Genomic DNA, 17,610 nt, shown 5'->3' on the forward strand with positions numbered 1-17,610 from the left:
AACGACTAGGCTACGTAAAGATGCACCAAAGAGGCAAAACAAATCTCTCGTAAATTTGACACACCACAGAAGATTGGTTTTAAAAAGCCTGCCAAATTTGAATCAATAAAAATATCACCAGCACGGTGGGCGACTGGTTAGAGCGTCAGCCTCACAGTTCTGAGGACCCAGGTTCAATCCCCGGCCCCGCCTGTGTGGAGTTTGCATGTTCTCCCCGTGCCTGCGTGGGTTTTCTTCGGGCACTCCGGTTTCCTCCCACATCCCAAAAACATGCATTAATTGGAGACTCTAAATTGCCCGGAGGCATGACTGTGAGTGCGAATGGTTGTTTGTTTGTATGTACCCGGCGATTGGCTGGCAACCAGTTCAGGGTGTACCCCGCCTCCTGCCCGATGATAGCTGGGATAGGCTCCAGCACGCCCGCGACCCAAGTGAGGAGAAGCGGCTCAGAAAATGGATGGATGGATAAACATATCACCATGTCTGTAAGATAATGCTCTGAAATCATGAAAAACAAGGCTCGTTCTCCAGGTGCAGGACTGCGTGGGTGTGTCCCAATGACGACGCTGTAGACAGCCCTTCACCTGTCAATCAAATACTGTACGTTCACTCGTACGCAACGTGCTCAAGTGTCTTTGTCAGCTACTGGCTAAATAACGTGTGCAGCTGTGGTTATGGTAAATAAACAGTTAACTTTCCCGTGTGTCTGATATTTGGGGAGAGTGCACGAACCAGCAGGCTAAGAGCCCAGGCAGCTCACCCACCAGGTGGCGCAAGTCTTGTGTACCAGGCCTCAGCCCTAAATCGAAGTGTAAAGATATACCCCAAGCCAAACGCACACAAAAATCTGAACCCCACCCTTGGGTCCCACTGGTATATGACATCCATGACCGGACCCATGTGGCAGGACCCAAACTCCTAACCCCGACCTAACGTAACCTTAAGGCCCTTTACACAAAGACAATTGGCCTGTTTTTGTGCCGATTTTGCCCCTTCCCGACCAACCACGTCAAACAGCAGACAATCTGAAGTCTTATAAGATTATCATATAAAATTGTCCTCAAGTCTGATGTGTGTTAAGAGTTAATCCGTCCCGATTTTAGGGTCTGAAACAGGTCAGGCCGACAATCTTAAGTAATGAACATGTTCAATATTGACAACTTCTCCCGCGTCATGACGCTGTGAATTGTTACGTGAAACGGAATATAGCCAATCAAGAAGCACCCTGAGTCAGGAAAAGGAAACGCCTGTCAATAAAAATAAGCATGTGTTACCCGATGTTGTTTTTTTTGGGGGGGGGATAAAATTGGGTTCCCATTTTATAACCTTACATCCTTTAGGAACGTGGAAGTGTTTCTTCTTCTTCGGTTTTGTGAGTTTACGTGTGATCACGCCTGATTTCGAATTCGGCATTTGAAAAGAATCATGTACAGTATGTGGTGTTCTGTGTTGATATTATCGGACCACACCACACACAAGACGACCAAAACTGTTAAGTGCCAGATTTATTATCTTTATCTGTAAGGTCGAAAAATCTTTATGTGTGTACCAGGCCTAATCCCAAACATGCAGGGTATGTTAATTGAAGTCTCTAAATTGCCCGGAGGTGCGAATGGTTGTTTGTTTCTATGTGCACTGCGATTGGCTGGCGACCAGTTCAGGGTGTACCCCGCCCCTCGCCCGAAGATAGCTGAGCTTGGCTCCAGCACGCCTGCGACCCAATTGAGGATAAGCAGAACGGAAGATGAATGAACGAAACATTTATGGTTGATGGAAGACTAAATATGCCTTCATGTCACTGTTGATAGTGGAGTCTGGTGTATGCTGCTCACCATGACATCTTTCTTTGACAACTTTGACCCAATCACATTTGCTTGGGGGCGGTACTAGAAACACATAAATGAGACGGCCAACAGAGAGGTTTAGACAGAAGGCTGTCTGAGCGCCAGCTTTTCCATGGACCAATGGGATCTCTGCTTTCCACAGCTGGGCAACACTTCCTGTAGGAAGCCCTCGTCTGATTGGTCTGAAGGTGTTCTTTTGAGAGTCCTGCAGCCCATCGTCTGCATCCTCACTGTGCTGCTCAACCTGCTTGTCATCATCTCAATCTCCCACTTCAGGCACATGTTCTTTTTCGCTAACCCTCATGTGTTTGAGCCGCTTTGCAAGGTTGCTCCCAGGCTGTTAATGTTTATTATTGCCTCATTTCTCTCAAGGAAACAACAGTGATTGTATTGTAGTATTCGAGTGTTTTGAATGACATATTGTGCCTACTCATATTTGTCTGGAAAGTGCTTTGAACAGCATGTCATGTGTGTCACAATTGTTTTTCAGGCAGCTCCACACCCCCACCAACCTCCTCCTCCTCTCCCTCGCCGTCTCAGACTTGCTGGTGGGCTTGGTGGCGATGCCAGGTGAGATCTACATGAGCACATCCTGCTGGTTTCTCGGTGACATTGCCTGTTCTCTGTGGAGTTACACGACTTTCACCGCAGGATCCTCCTCGGTCGGAAACATGGTGCTGATATCGGCCGACCGTTACGTGGCTATTTGTCATCCTCTGCATTATAACGTCAAAGTCACTGTGAAAAGAATTCGATTTTGTGTTTGTCTCTCTTGGGTGGCTGCTCTTCTCCACTGTGCCATCATTTTAAAGGACCAATTGGTTCATCCTGGAATGTACAACTCGTGCCGCGGAGAGTGCGTGATCGGTTTTGAGGTTTACGCAGGCATTCTGGACCTCGTCGTAAACTTTGTCCTTCCTCTCAGCATCATCTTCATGCTGTACATGAGAGTGTTTGTGGTCGCTATTTCTCAGGCGCGAGCCATGCGCGCTCATGTTAAATGCCTCAAATTACAACATTCTGCCCCTTTCAGAGCAAAGTCATCCGAGTTGAAGGCGGCCATGACTCTTGGTGTTCTCGTTTTTGTCTTTCTGGTGTGTTTCTGTCCGTACTACATTGTCAGTCTGGTGGCTGATAATGAGAATTTTGGTTCATTGACAAAATTTGTTCCTTATTTGTATGATGCCAACTCGTGTGTGAACCCCTTAATATACGCCCTTTTTTACCGCTGGTTTAGAAAAGCTGCTAAGCACATTGTCACTCTTCGCATTCTGCAGCCTGCCTCCCGTGAGGCCAACATACTGTAGACAGAGTGGTGATGTGGTGATGTTTTACCTGAATGTGTCTTTTTTTATCACTTTACTGTCATACAGTTCTTTGCAGAGCTCCTTTACTTGACAGTAAAACACTCCACACTGTCTATTGTTTCATCGTTGTACCATATTTGCAATATTGTGTTGATGAATTACAAGCACTCACTATGTCATTAACCACCTTAGACAAAAGCACAATAAGGACCATTCATAAATGGAACGGAATGAATAAACAAATATTATATAGTAATATATATGTAAAGGTATTTTGGAGTATACATGTGGAGATTATGCATATATTAGTGTATGTATGTACTGTACGTATGTAATTCGTCAGTTCTTGATGGATAATGCACAGGTATCTTAGGTCATAATAAAGGGCTACTAACTCTTTGAACTGGCAGTATATTTTTCATTTTTGTTTATTTTGTATTGCATGTTTCAAAATAAAAATGTTCAATCCATCCATTAAATGCCACTTCTGCTCTGCTAATTCATTTTGCCATATTTAGGGCCTCAGAGAGAGAATTAAAGCAGGGGAGGAACGTAGACAGCCGCATGGCGAGTAGAATGGCTTACAGTTCAAACACAGCGAATCCAAGTCCGGGCTGCAGTGCGTGTTGAGCTCCGAGACGTCGGGAGACCATTTTTCGTTGATAAAGAAGAATAGTCCTCCACCTTTTGTTTTCCCCAATAGCTCTGTGACGCGGTCCGCTCGATGAAGTTGGAAGCCCGGAAGGATTGCGGCGCCATCGGGACGCGTTCACAGAGCATGTCTCTGTGAAGCACGGGGCGGCGGAACGTCCAAAGTCTTTTCTGGTCTTTGTGAGAAGATGAAGCTCATCCATTTTATTGGGTAGAGAGCTGTAGATTTGCGAGGTGAATCGATGAGAGCGGCATTCGGAATCCTTTCTTCCGAAACTTGACCTGCACTCCGGCTCGCTTCTCCCTGCAGTGTCGCCTCCATGCGCTATAGATCACAGCCACTCCACCGGAGAGGAACTCTTTGTAAAATTTGGTGAAACAAAGCCTAAACTCCCTAAGGTTTGCAATCTTTGTTTAGCACACCTACAATTTTCTATTTTATTTTTAATCCATCCCTAGTTTTATTTAGTACTCAAGCAAACATTACACAGTTGTGCTCATAAGTTTCATTGCCCTAGCAGAATTTTTAAGATGTGTACCATTCTTTAAAGAAAACATGAAAGATCCGCAAAACACATTTATTTATTTATTAATGGGATTCAAGTTAAGCTGTAACGTATTTCAGGAAAGCTCAATCATTACAAAAAAACAAAAACAAAAAAAACCAAGAAAGAAATTAATTAATGGTCATTGTTCAGTCATATTTTAAAAGATAAGGCTAGTATTTCACAAATTCTGCTCGGGTATGTAAACTTATGAGCACAACTTTACATATCAGCATTCATGCATTTTTGTTTTGTTCTGTTACTTGACAAAAATAAATGCCAAAAGGTTTTTGTATTGAATTAATTCAATTTTCCCGTGGTATTGAATACAGGCAGATGTAGATAAAACGACTAGGCTACGTAAAGATGCACCAAAGAGGCCAAACAAATCTCTCGTAAATTTGACACACCACAGAAGATTGGTTTTCAAAAGGCTGCCAAATTTGAATCAATAAACATATCACCATGTCTGTAAGATAATGCTCTGAAATCATGAAAAACAAGGCTCGTCTTCGAGGTGCAGGACTGCGTGGGTGTGTCCCAATGACGACGCTGTCGACAGCCCTTCACCTGTCAATCAAATACTGTACGTTCACTCGTACGCTACGTGCTCAAGTGTCTTTGTCAGCTACTGGCTAAATAACGTGTGCAGCTGTGGTTATGGTAAATAAACAGTTAACTTTCCCGTGTGTCTGATATTTGGGGAGAGTGCACGAACCAGCAGGCTAAGAGCCCAGGCAGCTCACCCACCAGGTGGCGCAACTCTTGTGTACCAGGCCTCAGCCCAAAATCGAAGTGTAAAGATATACCCCAAGCCAAACGCACACAAAAATCTGAACCCTACCCTTGGGTCCCACTGGTATACGACATCCATGACCGGACCCATGTGCCAGGACCCAAACTCCTAACCCCGACCTAACGTAACCTTAAGGCCCTTTACACAAAGACAATTGGCCTGTTTTTGTGCCGATTTTGCCCCTTCCCGACCAAGCACGTCAAACAGCAGACAATCTGAAGTCTTATAAGATTGTCATATAAGATTGTCCTCAAGTCTGATGTGTGTTAAGAGTTAATCCGTCCCGATTTTAGGGTCTGAAACAGGTCAGGCCGACAATCTTAAGTAATGAACATGTTAAATATTGACAACTTCTCCCGCGTCATGACGCTGTGAATTGTTACGTGAAACGGAATATAGCCAATCAAGAAGCACCCTGAGTCAGAAAAAGGAAACGCCTGTCAATAAAAATAAGCATGTGTTACCCGATGTTGGTTTTTTTTTTGGGGGGGGGGGGGATAAAATTGTGTTCCCATTTTATAACCTTATATCCTTCAGGAACGTTCGGGAAACATTGGCGCAAAGCCGGAAGTGTTTCTTCTTCTTCGGTTTTGTGAGTTTACGTGTGATCACGCCTGATTTCGAATTCGGCATTTGAAAAGAATCATGTACAGTATGTGGTGTTCTGTGTTGATATTATCGGACCACACCACACACAAGACGACCAAAACTGTTAAATGCCAGATTTTTTATCTTTATGTGTAAGGTCGAAAAATCTTTATGTGTGTACCAGGCCTAATCCCAAACCTCAGGCGGGCCTTCTTGTTGGCTTTTGGTCCGACAACAATTTGAGAATAAAAACATTTATGGGGCGGCACGGCGCATGACTCGTTAGCACATCTGCCTCACAGTTCTGAGGACCAGAGTTCAAATCCCGGCCCCACCTGTGTGGAGTTTGCATGTTCTTCCCGTGCCTGCGTGGGGTCTCTCCGGGTTCTCCGGTTTCCTCCCACATCTCAAAAACATGCAGGGTAGGTTAATTGAAGACTCTAAATTGCCCGGAGGTGCGAATGGCTGTTTGTTTCTATGTGCCCTGCGATTGGCTGGCGACCAGTTCAGGGTGTACCCCGCTTCTCGCCCGAAGATAGCTGAGCTTGGCTCCAGCACGCCTGCGACCAATTGAGGATAAGCAGAACGGAAGATGAATGAACGAAACATTTATGGTTGATGGAAGACTAAATATGCCTTCATGTCACTGTTGATAGTGGAGTCTGGTGTATGCTGCTCACCATGACATCTTTCTTTGACAACTTTGACCCAATCACATTTGCTTGGGGGCGGTACTAGAAACACATAAATGAGACGGCCAACAGAGAGGTTTAGACAGAAGGCTGTCTGAGCGCCAGCTGTTCCATGGACCAATGGGATCTCTGTTTTCCACATCTCGCCAACATTTCCTGTGGGAAGCCCTCGTCTGATTGGTCTGAAGGTGTTCTTTTGAGAGTCCTGCAGCCCATCGTCTGCATCCTCACTGTGCTGCTCAACCTGCTTGTCATCATCTCAATCTCCCACTTCAGGCACATGTTCTTTTTCGCTAACCCTCATGTGTTTGAGCCGCTTTGCAAGGTTGCTCCCAGGCTGTTAATGTTTATTATTGCCTCATTTCTCTCAAGGAAACAACAGTGATTGTATTGTAGTATTCGAGTGTTTTGAATGACATATTGTGCCTACTCATATTTGTCTGTAAAGTGCTTTGAACAGCATGTCATGTGTGTCACAATTGTTTTTCAGGCAGCTCCACACCCCCACCAACCTCCTCCTCCTCTCCCTCGCCGTCTCAGACTTGCTGGTGGGATTGATGGCGATGCCAGGTGAGATCTACATGAGCACATCCTGCTGGTTTCTCGGTGACATTGCCTGTTCTCTGTGGATTTACATGACTTTCACCGCAGAATCCTCCTCGGTCGGAAACATGGTGCTGATATCGGCCGACCGTTACGTGGCTATTTGTCATCCTCTGCATTATAACGTCAAAGTCACTGTGAAAAGAATTCAATTTTGTCTTTGTCTCTCTTGGGTGGCTGCTCTTCTCCACTGTGCCATCCTTTTAAAGGACCAATTGGTTCGTCCTGGAATGTACAACTCGTGCCGCGGAGAGTGCGTGATCGGTTCTGAGGTTTACGCAGGCATTCTGGACCTCGTCGTAAGCTTTGTCCTTCCTCTCAGCATCATCTTCATGCTGTACATGAGAGTGTTTGTGGTCGCTGTTTCTCAGGCGCGAGCCATGCGCGCTCATGTTAAATGCCTCAAATTACAACATTCTGCCCCTTTCAGAGCAAAGTCATCCGAGTTGAAGGCGGCCATGACTCTTGGTGTTCTCGTTCTTGTCTTTCTGGTGTGTTTCTGTCCGTACTACATTGTCAGTCTGGTGGCTGATAATGAGAATTTTGGTTCAGTGCCGAAATTAGTTTTTTATTTGTATGGTATCAACTCGTGTGTAAACCCCTTAATATACGCCCTTTTTTACCGCTGGTTTAGAAAAGCTGCTAAGCACATTGTCACTCTTCGCATTCTGCAGCCTGCCTCCCGTGAGGCCAACATACTGTAGACTCAATTTGCTCTAATGTTTGAAAGGCTGACAAAATCCTGTTGATGTGTTACTGCAATATGACAGAGTGGTGATGTTTTACCTGAATGTGTCTTTTTTTTTATCACTTTACTGTCATACAGTTCTTTGCAGAGCTCCTTTACTAGACAGTAAAACACTCCACACTGTCTATTGTTTCATCGTTGTACCATATTTGCAATATTGTGTTGATGAATTACAAGCACTCACTATGTCATTAACCACCCTAGACAAAAGCACAATAAGGACCATTCGTAAATGGAACGGAATGAATAAACAAATATTATATAGTAATATATATGTAAAGGTATTTTGGAGTATACATGTGGAGATTATGCATATATTAGTGTATGTATGTACTGTACGTATGTAATTCGACAGTTCTTGATGGATAATGCACAGGTATCTTAGGTCATGGTAAAGGGCTACTAACTCTTTGAACTGGCAGTATATTTTTCATTTTTGTTTATTTTGTATTGCATGTTTCAAAATAAAAATGTTCAATCCATCCATTAAATGCCACTTCTGCACTGCTAATTCATTTTGCCATATTTAGGGCCTCAGAGAGAGAATTAAAGCAGGGGAGGAACGTAGACAGCCGCATGGCGAGTAGAATGGCTTACAGTTCAAACACAGCGAATCCAAGTCCGGGCTGCAGTGCGTGTTGAGCTCCGAGACGTCGGGAGACCATTTTTCGTTGATAAAGAAGAATAGTCCTCCACCTTTTGTTTTCCCCAATAGCTCTGTGACGCGGTCCGCTCGATGTAGTTGGAAGCCCGGAAGGCGGAACGTCCAAAGTCTTTTCTGGTCTTTGTGAGAAGATGAAGCTCATCCATTTTATTGGGTAGAGAGCTGTAGATTTGCGAGGTGAATCGATGAGAGCGGCATTCGGAATCCTTTCTTCCGAAACTTGACCTGCACTCCGGCTCGCTTCTCCCTGCAGTGTCGCCTCCATGCGCCGTAGATCACAGCCACTCCACCGGAGAGGAACTCTTTGTAAAATTTGGTGAAACAAAGCCTAGACTCCCTAACGTTTAGCAAACTTTGTTTAGCACACCTACAATTTTCTATTTTATTTTTAATCCATCCGTAGTTTTATTTAGTACTCAAGCAAACATTACACAGTTGTGCTCATAAGTTTCATTGCCCTAGCAGAATTTTTAAGATGTGTACCATTCTTTAAAGAAAACATGAAAGATCCGCAAAACACATTTATTTATTTATTAATGGGATTCAAGTTAAGCTGTAACGTATTTCAGGAAAGCTAAATCATTACAAAAAAACAAAAACAAAAAAAACCAAGAAAGAAATTAATTAATGGTCATTGTTCAGTCATATTTTAAAAGATAAGGCTAGTATTTCACAAATTCTGCTCGGGTATGTAAACTTATGAGCACAACTTTACATATCAGCATTCATGCATTTTTGTTTTGTTCTGTTACTTGACAATAATAAATGCCAAAAGGTTTTTGTATTGAATTTATTCAAATTTCCCGTGGTATTGAATACAGGCAGATGTAGATAAAACGGCTAGGCTACGTAAAGATGCACCAAAGAGGCCAAACAAATCTCTCGTAAATTTGACACACCACAGAAGAGTGGTTTTCAAAAGCCTGCCAAATTTGAATCAATAAACATATCACCATGTCTGTAAGATAATGCTCTGAAATCATGAAAAACAAGGCTCGTCTTCGAGGTGCAGGACTGCGTGGGTGTGTCCCAATGACGACGCTGTCGACAGCCCTTCACCTGTCAATCAAATACTGTACGTTCACTCGTACGCTACGTGCTCAAGTGTCTTTGTCAGCTACTGGCTAAATAACGTGTGCAGCTGTGGTTATGGTAAATAAACAGTTAACTTTCCCGTGTGTCTGATATTTGGGGAGAGTGCACGAACCAGCAGGCTAAGAGCCCAGGCAGCTCACCCACCAGGTGGCGCAAGTCTTGTGTACCAGGCCTCAGCCCTAAATCGAAGTGTAATGATATACCCCAAGCCAAACGCACACAAAAATCTGAACCCTACCCTTGGGTCCCACTGGTATACGACATCCATGACCGGACCCATGTGCCAGGACCCAAACTCCTAACCCCGACCTAACGTAACCTTAAGGCCCTTTACACAAAGACAATTGGCCTGTTTTTGTGCCGATTTTGCCCCTTCCCGACCAAGCACGTCAAACAGCAGACAATCTGAAGTCTTATAAGATTATCATATAAGATTGTCCTCAAGTCTGATGTGTGTTAAGAGTTAATCCGTCCCGATTTTAGGGTCTGAAACAGGTCAGGCCGACAATCTTAAGTAATGAACATGTTCGATATTGACAACTTCTCCCGCGTCATGACGCTGTGAATTGTTACGTGAAACGGAATATAGCCAATCAAGAAGCACCCTGAGTCAGAAAAAGGTAACGCCTGTCAATAAAAATAAGCATGTGTTCCCCGATGTTGTTTTTTTTGGGGGGGGGATAAAATTGGGTTCCCATTTTATAACCTTACATCCTTTAGGAACGTGGAAGTGTTTCTTCTTCTTCGGTTTTGTGAGTTTACGTGTGATCACGCCTGATTTCGAATTCGGCATTTGAAAAGAATCATGTACAGTATGTGGTGTTCTGTGTTGATATTATCGGACCACACCACACACAAGACGACCAAAACCGTTAAATGCCAGATTTTTTATCTTTATGTGTAAGGTCGAAAAATCTTTATGTGTGTACCAGGCCTAATCCCAAACCTCAGGCGGGCCTTCTTGTTGGCTTTTGGTCCGACAACAATTTGAGAATAAAAACATTTATGGGGCGGCACGCGCCTGACTGGTTAGCACATCTGCCTCACAGTTCTGAGGATCAGAGTTCAAATCCCGGCCCCACCTGTGTGGAGTTTGCATGTTCTTCCCGTGCCTGCGTGGGGTCTCTCCGGGTACTCCGGTTTCCTCCCACATCCCAAAAATACGCAGGGTAGGTTAATTGAAGACTCTAAATTGCCCGTAGGTGCGACTGGCTGTTTGTTTCTATGTGCCCTGCGATTGACTGGCGACCAGTTCAGGGTGTACCCCGCTTCTCGCCCGAAGATAGCTGAGCTAGGCTCCAGCACGCCTGTGACCAATTGAGGATAAGCAGAACGGAAGATGAATGAACGAAACATTTATGGTTGATGGAAGACTAAATATGCCTTCATGTCACTGTTGATAGTGGAGTCTGGTGTATGCTGCTCACCATGACATCTTTCTTTGACAACTTTGACCCAATCACATTTGCTTGGGGGCGGTACTAGAAACACATAAATGAGACGGCCAACAGAGAGGTTTAGACAGAAGGCTGTCTGAGCGCCAGCTGTTCCATGGACCAATGGGATCTCTGCTTTCCACATCTCGGCAACACTTCCTGTGGGAAGCCCTCGTCTGATTGGTCTGAAGGTGTTCTTTTGAGAGTCCTGCAGCCCATCGTCTGCATCCTCACTGTGCTGCTCAACCTGCTTGTCATCATCTCAATCTCCCACTTCAGGCACATGTTCTTTTTCGCTAACCCTCATGTGTTTGAGCCGCTTTGCAAGGTTGCTCCCAGGCTGTTAATGTTTATTATTGCCTCATTTCTCTCAAGGAAACAACAGTGATTGTATTGTAGTATTCGAGTGTTTTGAATGACATATTGTGCCTACTCATATTTGTCTGGAAAGTGCTTTGAACACCATGTCATGTGTGTCACAATTGTTTTTCAGGCAGCTCCACACCCCCACCAACCTCCTCCTCCTCTCCCTCGCCGTCTCAGACTTGCTGGTGGGCTTGGTGGCGATGCCAGGTGAGATCTACATGAGCACATCCTGCTGGTTTCTCGGTGACATTGCCTGTTCTCTGTGGAGTTACACGACTTTCACCGCAGCATCCTCCTCGGTCGGAAACATGGTGCTGATATCGGCCGACCGTTACGTGGCTATTTGTCATCCTCTGCATTATAACGTCAAAGTCACTGTGAAAAGAATTCGATCTTGTGTTTGTCTCTCTGGGTGGCTGCTCTTCTCCACTGTGCCATCATTTTAAAGGACCAATTGGTTCGTCCTGGAATGTACAACTCGTGCCGCGGAGAGTGCGTGATCGGTTTTGAGGTTTACGCAGGCATTCTGGACCTCGTCGTAAACTTTGTCCTTCCTCTCAGCATCATCTTCATGCTGTACATGAGAGTGTTTGTGGTCGCTGTTTCTCAGGCGCGAGCCATGCGCGCTCATGTTAAATGCCTCAAATTACAACATTCTGCCCCTTTCAGAGCAAAGTCATCCGAGTTGAAGGCGGCCATGACTCTTGGTGTTCTCGTTCTTGTCTTTCTGGTGTGTTTCTGTCCGTACTACATTGTCACTCTGGTGGCTGATAATGAGAATTTTGGTTCATTGACGAAATTTGTTCTTTATTTGTATGATGTCAACTCGTGTGTGAACCCCTTAATATACGCCCTTTTTTACCCTTGGTTTAGAAAAGCAGTTAAGCACATTGTCACTCTTCGCATTCTGCAGCCTGCCTCCCGTGAGGCCAACATACTGTAGACTCAATTTGCTCTAATGTTTGAAAGGCTGACAAAATCCTCTTGATGTGTTACTGCAATATGACAGAGTGGTGATGTTTTACCTGAATGTGTCTTTTTTTATCACTTTACTGTCATACAGTTCTTTGCAGAGCTCCTTTACTAGACAGTAAAACACTCCACACTGTCTATTGTTTCATCGTTGTACCATATTTGCAATATTGTGTTGATGAATTACAAGCACTCACTATGTCATTAACCACCCTAGACAAAAGCACAATAAGGACCATTCATAAATGGAACGGAATGAATAAACAAATATTATATAGTAATATATATGTAAAGGTATTTTGGAGTGTACATGTGGAGATTATGCATATATTAGTGTATGTATGTACTGTACGTATGTAATTCGTCAGTTCTTGATGGATAATGCACAGGTATCTTAGGTCATAATAAAGGGCTACTAACTCTTTGAACTGGCAGTATATTTTGCATTTTTGTTTATTTTGTATTGCATGTTTCAAAATAAAAATGTTCAATCCATCCATTAAATGCCACTTCTGCTCTGCTAATTCATTTTGCCATATTTAGGGCCTCAGAGAGAGAATTAAAGCAGGGGAGGAACATAGACAGCCGCATGGCGAGTAGAATGGCTTACAGTTCAAACACAGCGAATCCAAGTCCGGGCTGCAGTGCGTGTTGAGCTCCGAGACGTCGGGAGACCATTTTTCGTTGATAAAGAAGAATAGTCCTCCACCTTTTGTTTTCCCCAATAGCTCTGTGACGCGGTCCACTCGATGTAGTTGGAAGCCCGGAAGGATTGCGGACCCATCGGGACGCGTTCACAGAGCATGTCTCTGTGAAGCACGGGGCGGCGGAACGTCCAAAGTCTTTTCTGGTCTTTGTGAGAAGATGAAGCTCATCCATTTTATTGGGTAGAGAGCTGTAGATTTGCGAGGTGAATCGATGAGAGCGGCATTCGGAATCCTTTCTTCCGAAACTTGACCTGCACTCCGGCTCGCTTCTCCCTGCAGTGTCGCCTCCATGCGCTATAGATCACAGCCACTCCACCGGAGAGGAACTCTTTGTAAAATTTGGTGAAACAAAGCCTAAACTCCCTAAGGTTTGCAATCTTTGTTTAGCACACCTACAATTTTCTATTTTATTTTTAATCCATCCCTAGTTTTATTTAGTACTCAAGCAAACATTAGACAGTTGTGCTCATAAGTTTCATTACCCTAGCAGAATTTTTAAGGTGTGTACCATTCTTTAAAGAAAACATGAAAGATCTGCAAAAGACATTTATTTATTTCTTAATGGGATTCAAGTTAAGCTGTAACGTATTTCAGGAAAGCTCAATCATTACAAAAAAACAAAAACAAAAAAAACACAAGAAAGAAATTAATTCATGGTCATTGTTCAGTCATATTTTAAAAGATAAGGCTAGTATTTCACAAATTCTGCTCAGGTATGTAAACTTATGAGCACAACTTTACATATCAGCATTCGTGCATTTTTGTTTCGTTCTGTTACTTGACAATAATAAATGCCAAAAGGTTTTTGTATTGAATTTATTCAAATTTCCCGAGGTATTGAATACAGGCAGATGTAGATAAAACGACTAGGCTACGTAAAGATGCACCAAAGAGGCCAAACAAATCTCTCGTAAATTTGACACACCACAGAAGAGTGGTTTTCAAAAGCCTGCCAAATTTGAATCAATAAACATATCACCATGTCTGTAAGATAATGCTCTGAAATTATGAAAAACAAGGCTCGTCCTCCAGGTGCAGGACTGCGTGGGTGTGTCCCAATGACGACGCTGTAGACAGCCCTTCACCTGTCAATCAAATACTGTACGTTCACTCGTACGCAACGTGCTCAAGTGTCTTTGTCAGCTACTGGCTAAATAACGTGTGCAGCTGTGGTTATGGTAAATAAACAATTAACTTTCCCGTGTGTCTGATATTTGGGGAGAGTGCACGAACCAGCAGGCTAAGAGCCCAGCCAGCTCACCCACCAGGTGGCGCAAGTCTTGTGTACCAGGCCTCAGCCCTAAATCGAAGTGTAAAGATATACCCCAAGCCAAACGCACACAAAAATCTGAACCCCACCCGTGGGTCCCACTGGTATATGACATCCATGACCGGACCCATGTGGCAGGACCCAAACTCCTAACCCCGACCTAACGTAACCTTAAGGCCCTTTACACAAAGACAATTGGCCTGTTTTTGTGCCGATTTTGCCCCTTCCCGACCAAGCACGTCAAACAGCAGACAATCTGAAGTCTTATAAGATTATCATATAAAATTGTCCTCAAGTCTGATGTGTGTTAAGAGTTAATCCGTCCCGATTTTAGGGTCTGAAACAGGTCAGGCCGACAATCTTAAGTAATGAACATGTTCAATATTGACAACTTCTCCCGCGTCATGACGCTGTGAATTGTTACGTGAAACGGAATATAGCCAATCAAGAAGCACCCTGAGTCAGGAAAAGGAAACGCCTGTCAATAAAAATAAGCATGTGTTACCCGATGTTGTTTTTTTTTGGGGGGGGGGGGAGGATAAAATTGCGTTCCCATTTTATAACCTTATATTCTTCAGGAACATTTGGGAAACATTGGCGCCAAGCCGGAAGTGTTTCTTCTTCTTCGGTTTTGTGAGTTTACGTGTGATCACGCCTGATTTCGAATTCGGCATTTGAAAAGAATCATGTACAGTATGTGGTGTTCTGTGTTGATATTATCGGACCACACCACACACAAGACGACCAAAACTGTTAAGTGCCAGATTTATTATCTTTATCTGTAAGGTCGAAAAATCTTTATGTGTGTACCAGGCCTAATCCCAAACCTCAGGCGGGCCTTCTTGTTGGCTTTTGGTCCGACAACAATTTGAGAATAAAAACATTTATGGGGCGGCACGCGCCTGACTGGTTAGCACATCTGCCTCACAGTTCTGAGGACCAGAGTTCAAATCCCGGCCCCACCTGTGTGGAGTTTGCATGTTCTTCCCGTGCCTGTGTGGGGTCTCTCCGGGTACTCCGGTTTCCTCCCACATCCCAAAAATACGCAGGGTAGGTTAATTGAAGTCTCTAAATTGCCCGGAGGTGCGAATGGCTGTTTGTTTCTATGTGCCCTGCGATTGACTGGCGACCAGTTCAGGGTGTACCCCGCTTCTCGCCCGAAGATAGCTGAGCTAGGCTCCAGCACGCCTGTGACCAATTGAGGATAAGCAGAACGGAAGATGAATGAACGAAACATTTATGGTTTCAACCTCCTCCTCCTCTCCCTCGCCGTCTCAGACTTGCTGGTGGGCTTGGTGGCGATGCCAGGTGAGATCTACATGAGCACATCCTGCTGGTTTCTCGGTGACATTGCCTGTTCTCTGTGGAGTTACACGACTTTCACCGCAGCATCCTCCTCGGTCGGAAACATGGTGCTGATATCGGCCGACCGTTACGTGGCTATTTGTCATCCTCTGCATTATAACGTCAAAGTCACTGTGAAAAGAATTCGATCTTGTGTTTGTCTCTCCTGGGTGGCTGCTCTTCTCCACTGTGCCATCATTTTAAAGGACCAATTGGTTCGTCCTGGAATGTACAACTCGTGCCGCGGAGAGTGCGTGATCGGTTTTGAGGTTTACGCAGGCATTCTGGACCTCGTCGTAAGCTTTGTCCTTCCTCTCAGCATCATCTTCATGCTGTACATGAGAGTGTTTGTGGTCGCTGTTTCTCAGGCGCGAGCCATGCGCGCTCATGTTAAATGCCTCAAATTACAACATTCTGCCCCTTTCAGAGCAAAGTCATCCGAGTTGAAGGCGGCCATGACTCTTGGTGTTCTCGTTCTTGTCTTTCTGGTGTGTTTCTGTCCGTACTACATTGTCAGTCTGGTGGCTGATAATGAGAATTTTGGTTCAGTGACGAAATTTGTTCTTTATTTGTATGATGTGAACTCGTGTGTGAACCCCTTAATATACGCCCTTTTTTACCCCTGGTTTAGAAAAGCAGTTAAGCACATTGTCACTCTTCGCCTTCTGCAGCCTGCCTCCCGTGAGGCCAACATACTGTAGACAGAGTGGTGATGTGGTGATGTTTTACCTGAATGTCTTTTTTTTATCACTTTACTGTCATACAGTTCTCTGCAGAGCTCCAGGTGTATGTATAATTGTACTTATAAGTGCTTACAGTGTATGTGATATATATGTATATCAATATACATATACAATATACATTCAATCAATCCATCAAATGCCACTACTGCTCTCTGCTAATTCATTTTGTCATATTTAGGGCCTCAGACAGAGAATTAAAGCAGATCTTGATGTAATATTTAAAAGATGAGTTAGAAAACCTTGAGGTTGTTGTGAACTGAAGATATTAACATTTTTGACAAATATCTTAAATAAGTCACAGTATTAAAGTAAAAGACACTGGATATTTGTAAGTGAAATACTGTATTGGGTCATCAGGCAACAATATAAACTGAGGATTAACTCACATACCTTCTTGTTGTTGTTGTTCCTGACGCATGCACGCACACACACGCACGCGCACAAACACACACACACAGACACACACACACACACTCTCTGTCTCTCCCATTTCTCCACAATGTGGAGAGAGATGCATTCAAATCCCCTCGGAATTAACAGAACACATCTTGCTCTCACAACCCCCCCAATAAACACATATAACAGTCCTTTACAATATTAAAGGGCAGTAAGAACATGAAAGTACGTTTATTATTTGATGTTCAACTAAAAAGTTAAAAAATCAATGACAGTCTCATTTGTCGTGGAGAAAATTGAAAAATGGATAAATCTAAGGCTGGTGGCCGACTGGTAAGAGCGTCAGCCTCACAGTTCTGAGGACCCGGGTTCAATCCCCGGCCCCGCCTGTGTGGAGTTTGCATGTTCTCCCCGTGCCTGCGTGGGTTTTCTCCGGGCACTCCGCTTTCCTCCCACATCCCAAAAACATGCATAAATTGGAGACTCTAAATTGCCCGAAGGTGTGAATGTGAGTGCGAATGGTTGTTTGTTTGTATGTGCCCTGCGATTGGCTGGCAACCAGTTGAGGGTGCACCCCGCCTCCTGCCCGATGATAGCTGGGATAGGCTCCAGCACGCCCGCGACCCAAGTGAGGAGAAGTGGCTCAGAAAATGGATGGATGTTTCTTTCTTACTACTTACACTTATTCACAACAACATATTTTCTCCTGGCCGTGGCGGTGGTCATTTTTCTGGATTTAGTAACATACCTAACTAATGTATACAGTATATTCATGCACATCACATTTCTTAAACCATCAAAATATAGATTAATATTTAAGGAATAAGAGGGTTGCTAAAGATG

The 17,610-nt window shown here is 44.1% G+C and overlaps 2 protein-coding genes and 2 pseudogenes across 2 annotated transcripts; all 4 read left to right on the forward strand.

The window, feature by feature from the left end:
• Positions 1 to 479: 479 nt before the first annotated feature.
• LOC133487242 (trace amine-associated receptor 13c-like) lies at positions 480 to 3,151 on the forward strand (annotated as a pseudogene).
• A 3,241-nt stretch (positions 3,152 to 6,392) lies between these two features.
• On the forward strand, positions 6,393 to 8,165 carry LOC133487158 (trace amine-associated receptor 13c-like). The gene is made up of 2 exons (XM_061793263.1): positions 6,393 to 6,699; positions 6,914 to 8,165. The coding sequence occupies exons 1-2, from the start codon at positions 6,536 to 6,538 to the stop codon at positions 7,728 to 7,730; spliced, it is 981 nt and encodes a 326-aa protein (XP_061649247.1). The 5' UTR covers positions 6,393 to 6,535; the 3' UTR covers positions 7,731 to 8,165.
• Positions 8,166 to 10,900: 2,735 nt separating this feature from the next.
• LOC133486766 (trace amine-associated receptor 13c-like) lies at positions 10,901 to 12,620 on the forward strand (annotated as a pseudogene).
• A 2,884-nt stretch (positions 12,621 to 15,504) lies between these two features.
• On the forward strand, positions 15,505 to 16,850 carry LOC133487243 (trace amine-associated receptor 13c-like). Its single transcript, XM_061793557.1, has one exon. The coding sequence runs from the start codon at positions 15,505 to 15,507 to the stop codon at positions 16,327 to 16,329; it is 825 nt and encodes a 274-aa protein (XP_061649541.1). The 3' UTR covers positions 16,330 to 16,850.
• Positions 16,851 to 17,610: the final 760 nt, after the last annotated feature.

This window comes from Phyllopteryx taeniolatus, chromosome 12 (genome assembly GCF_024500385.1).
Source record: "Phyllopteryx taeniolatus isolate TA_2022b chromosome 12, UOR_Ptae_1.2, whole genome shotgun sequence".
NCBI classification, from domain to species: domain Eukaryota; kingdom Metazoa; phylum Chordata; class Actinopteri; order Syngnathiformes; family Syngnathidae; genus Phyllopteryx; species Phyllopteryx taeniolatus.

Coding starts and splice junctions, on each gene's coding strand:
- LOC133487158 (XM_061793263.1), top strand. CDS start 6,536: ATGGACCAATGGGATCTCTGTTTTCCACATCTCGCCAACATTTCCTGT. Junction 6,700..6,913: donor ATCTCAATCTCCCACTTCAG/GCACATGTTCTT, acceptor ATTGTTTTTCAG/GCAGCTCCACACCCCCACCA.
- LOC133487243 (XM_061793557.1), top strand. CDS start 15,505: ATGAATGAACGAAACATTTATGGTTTCAACCTCCTCCTCCTCTCCCTC.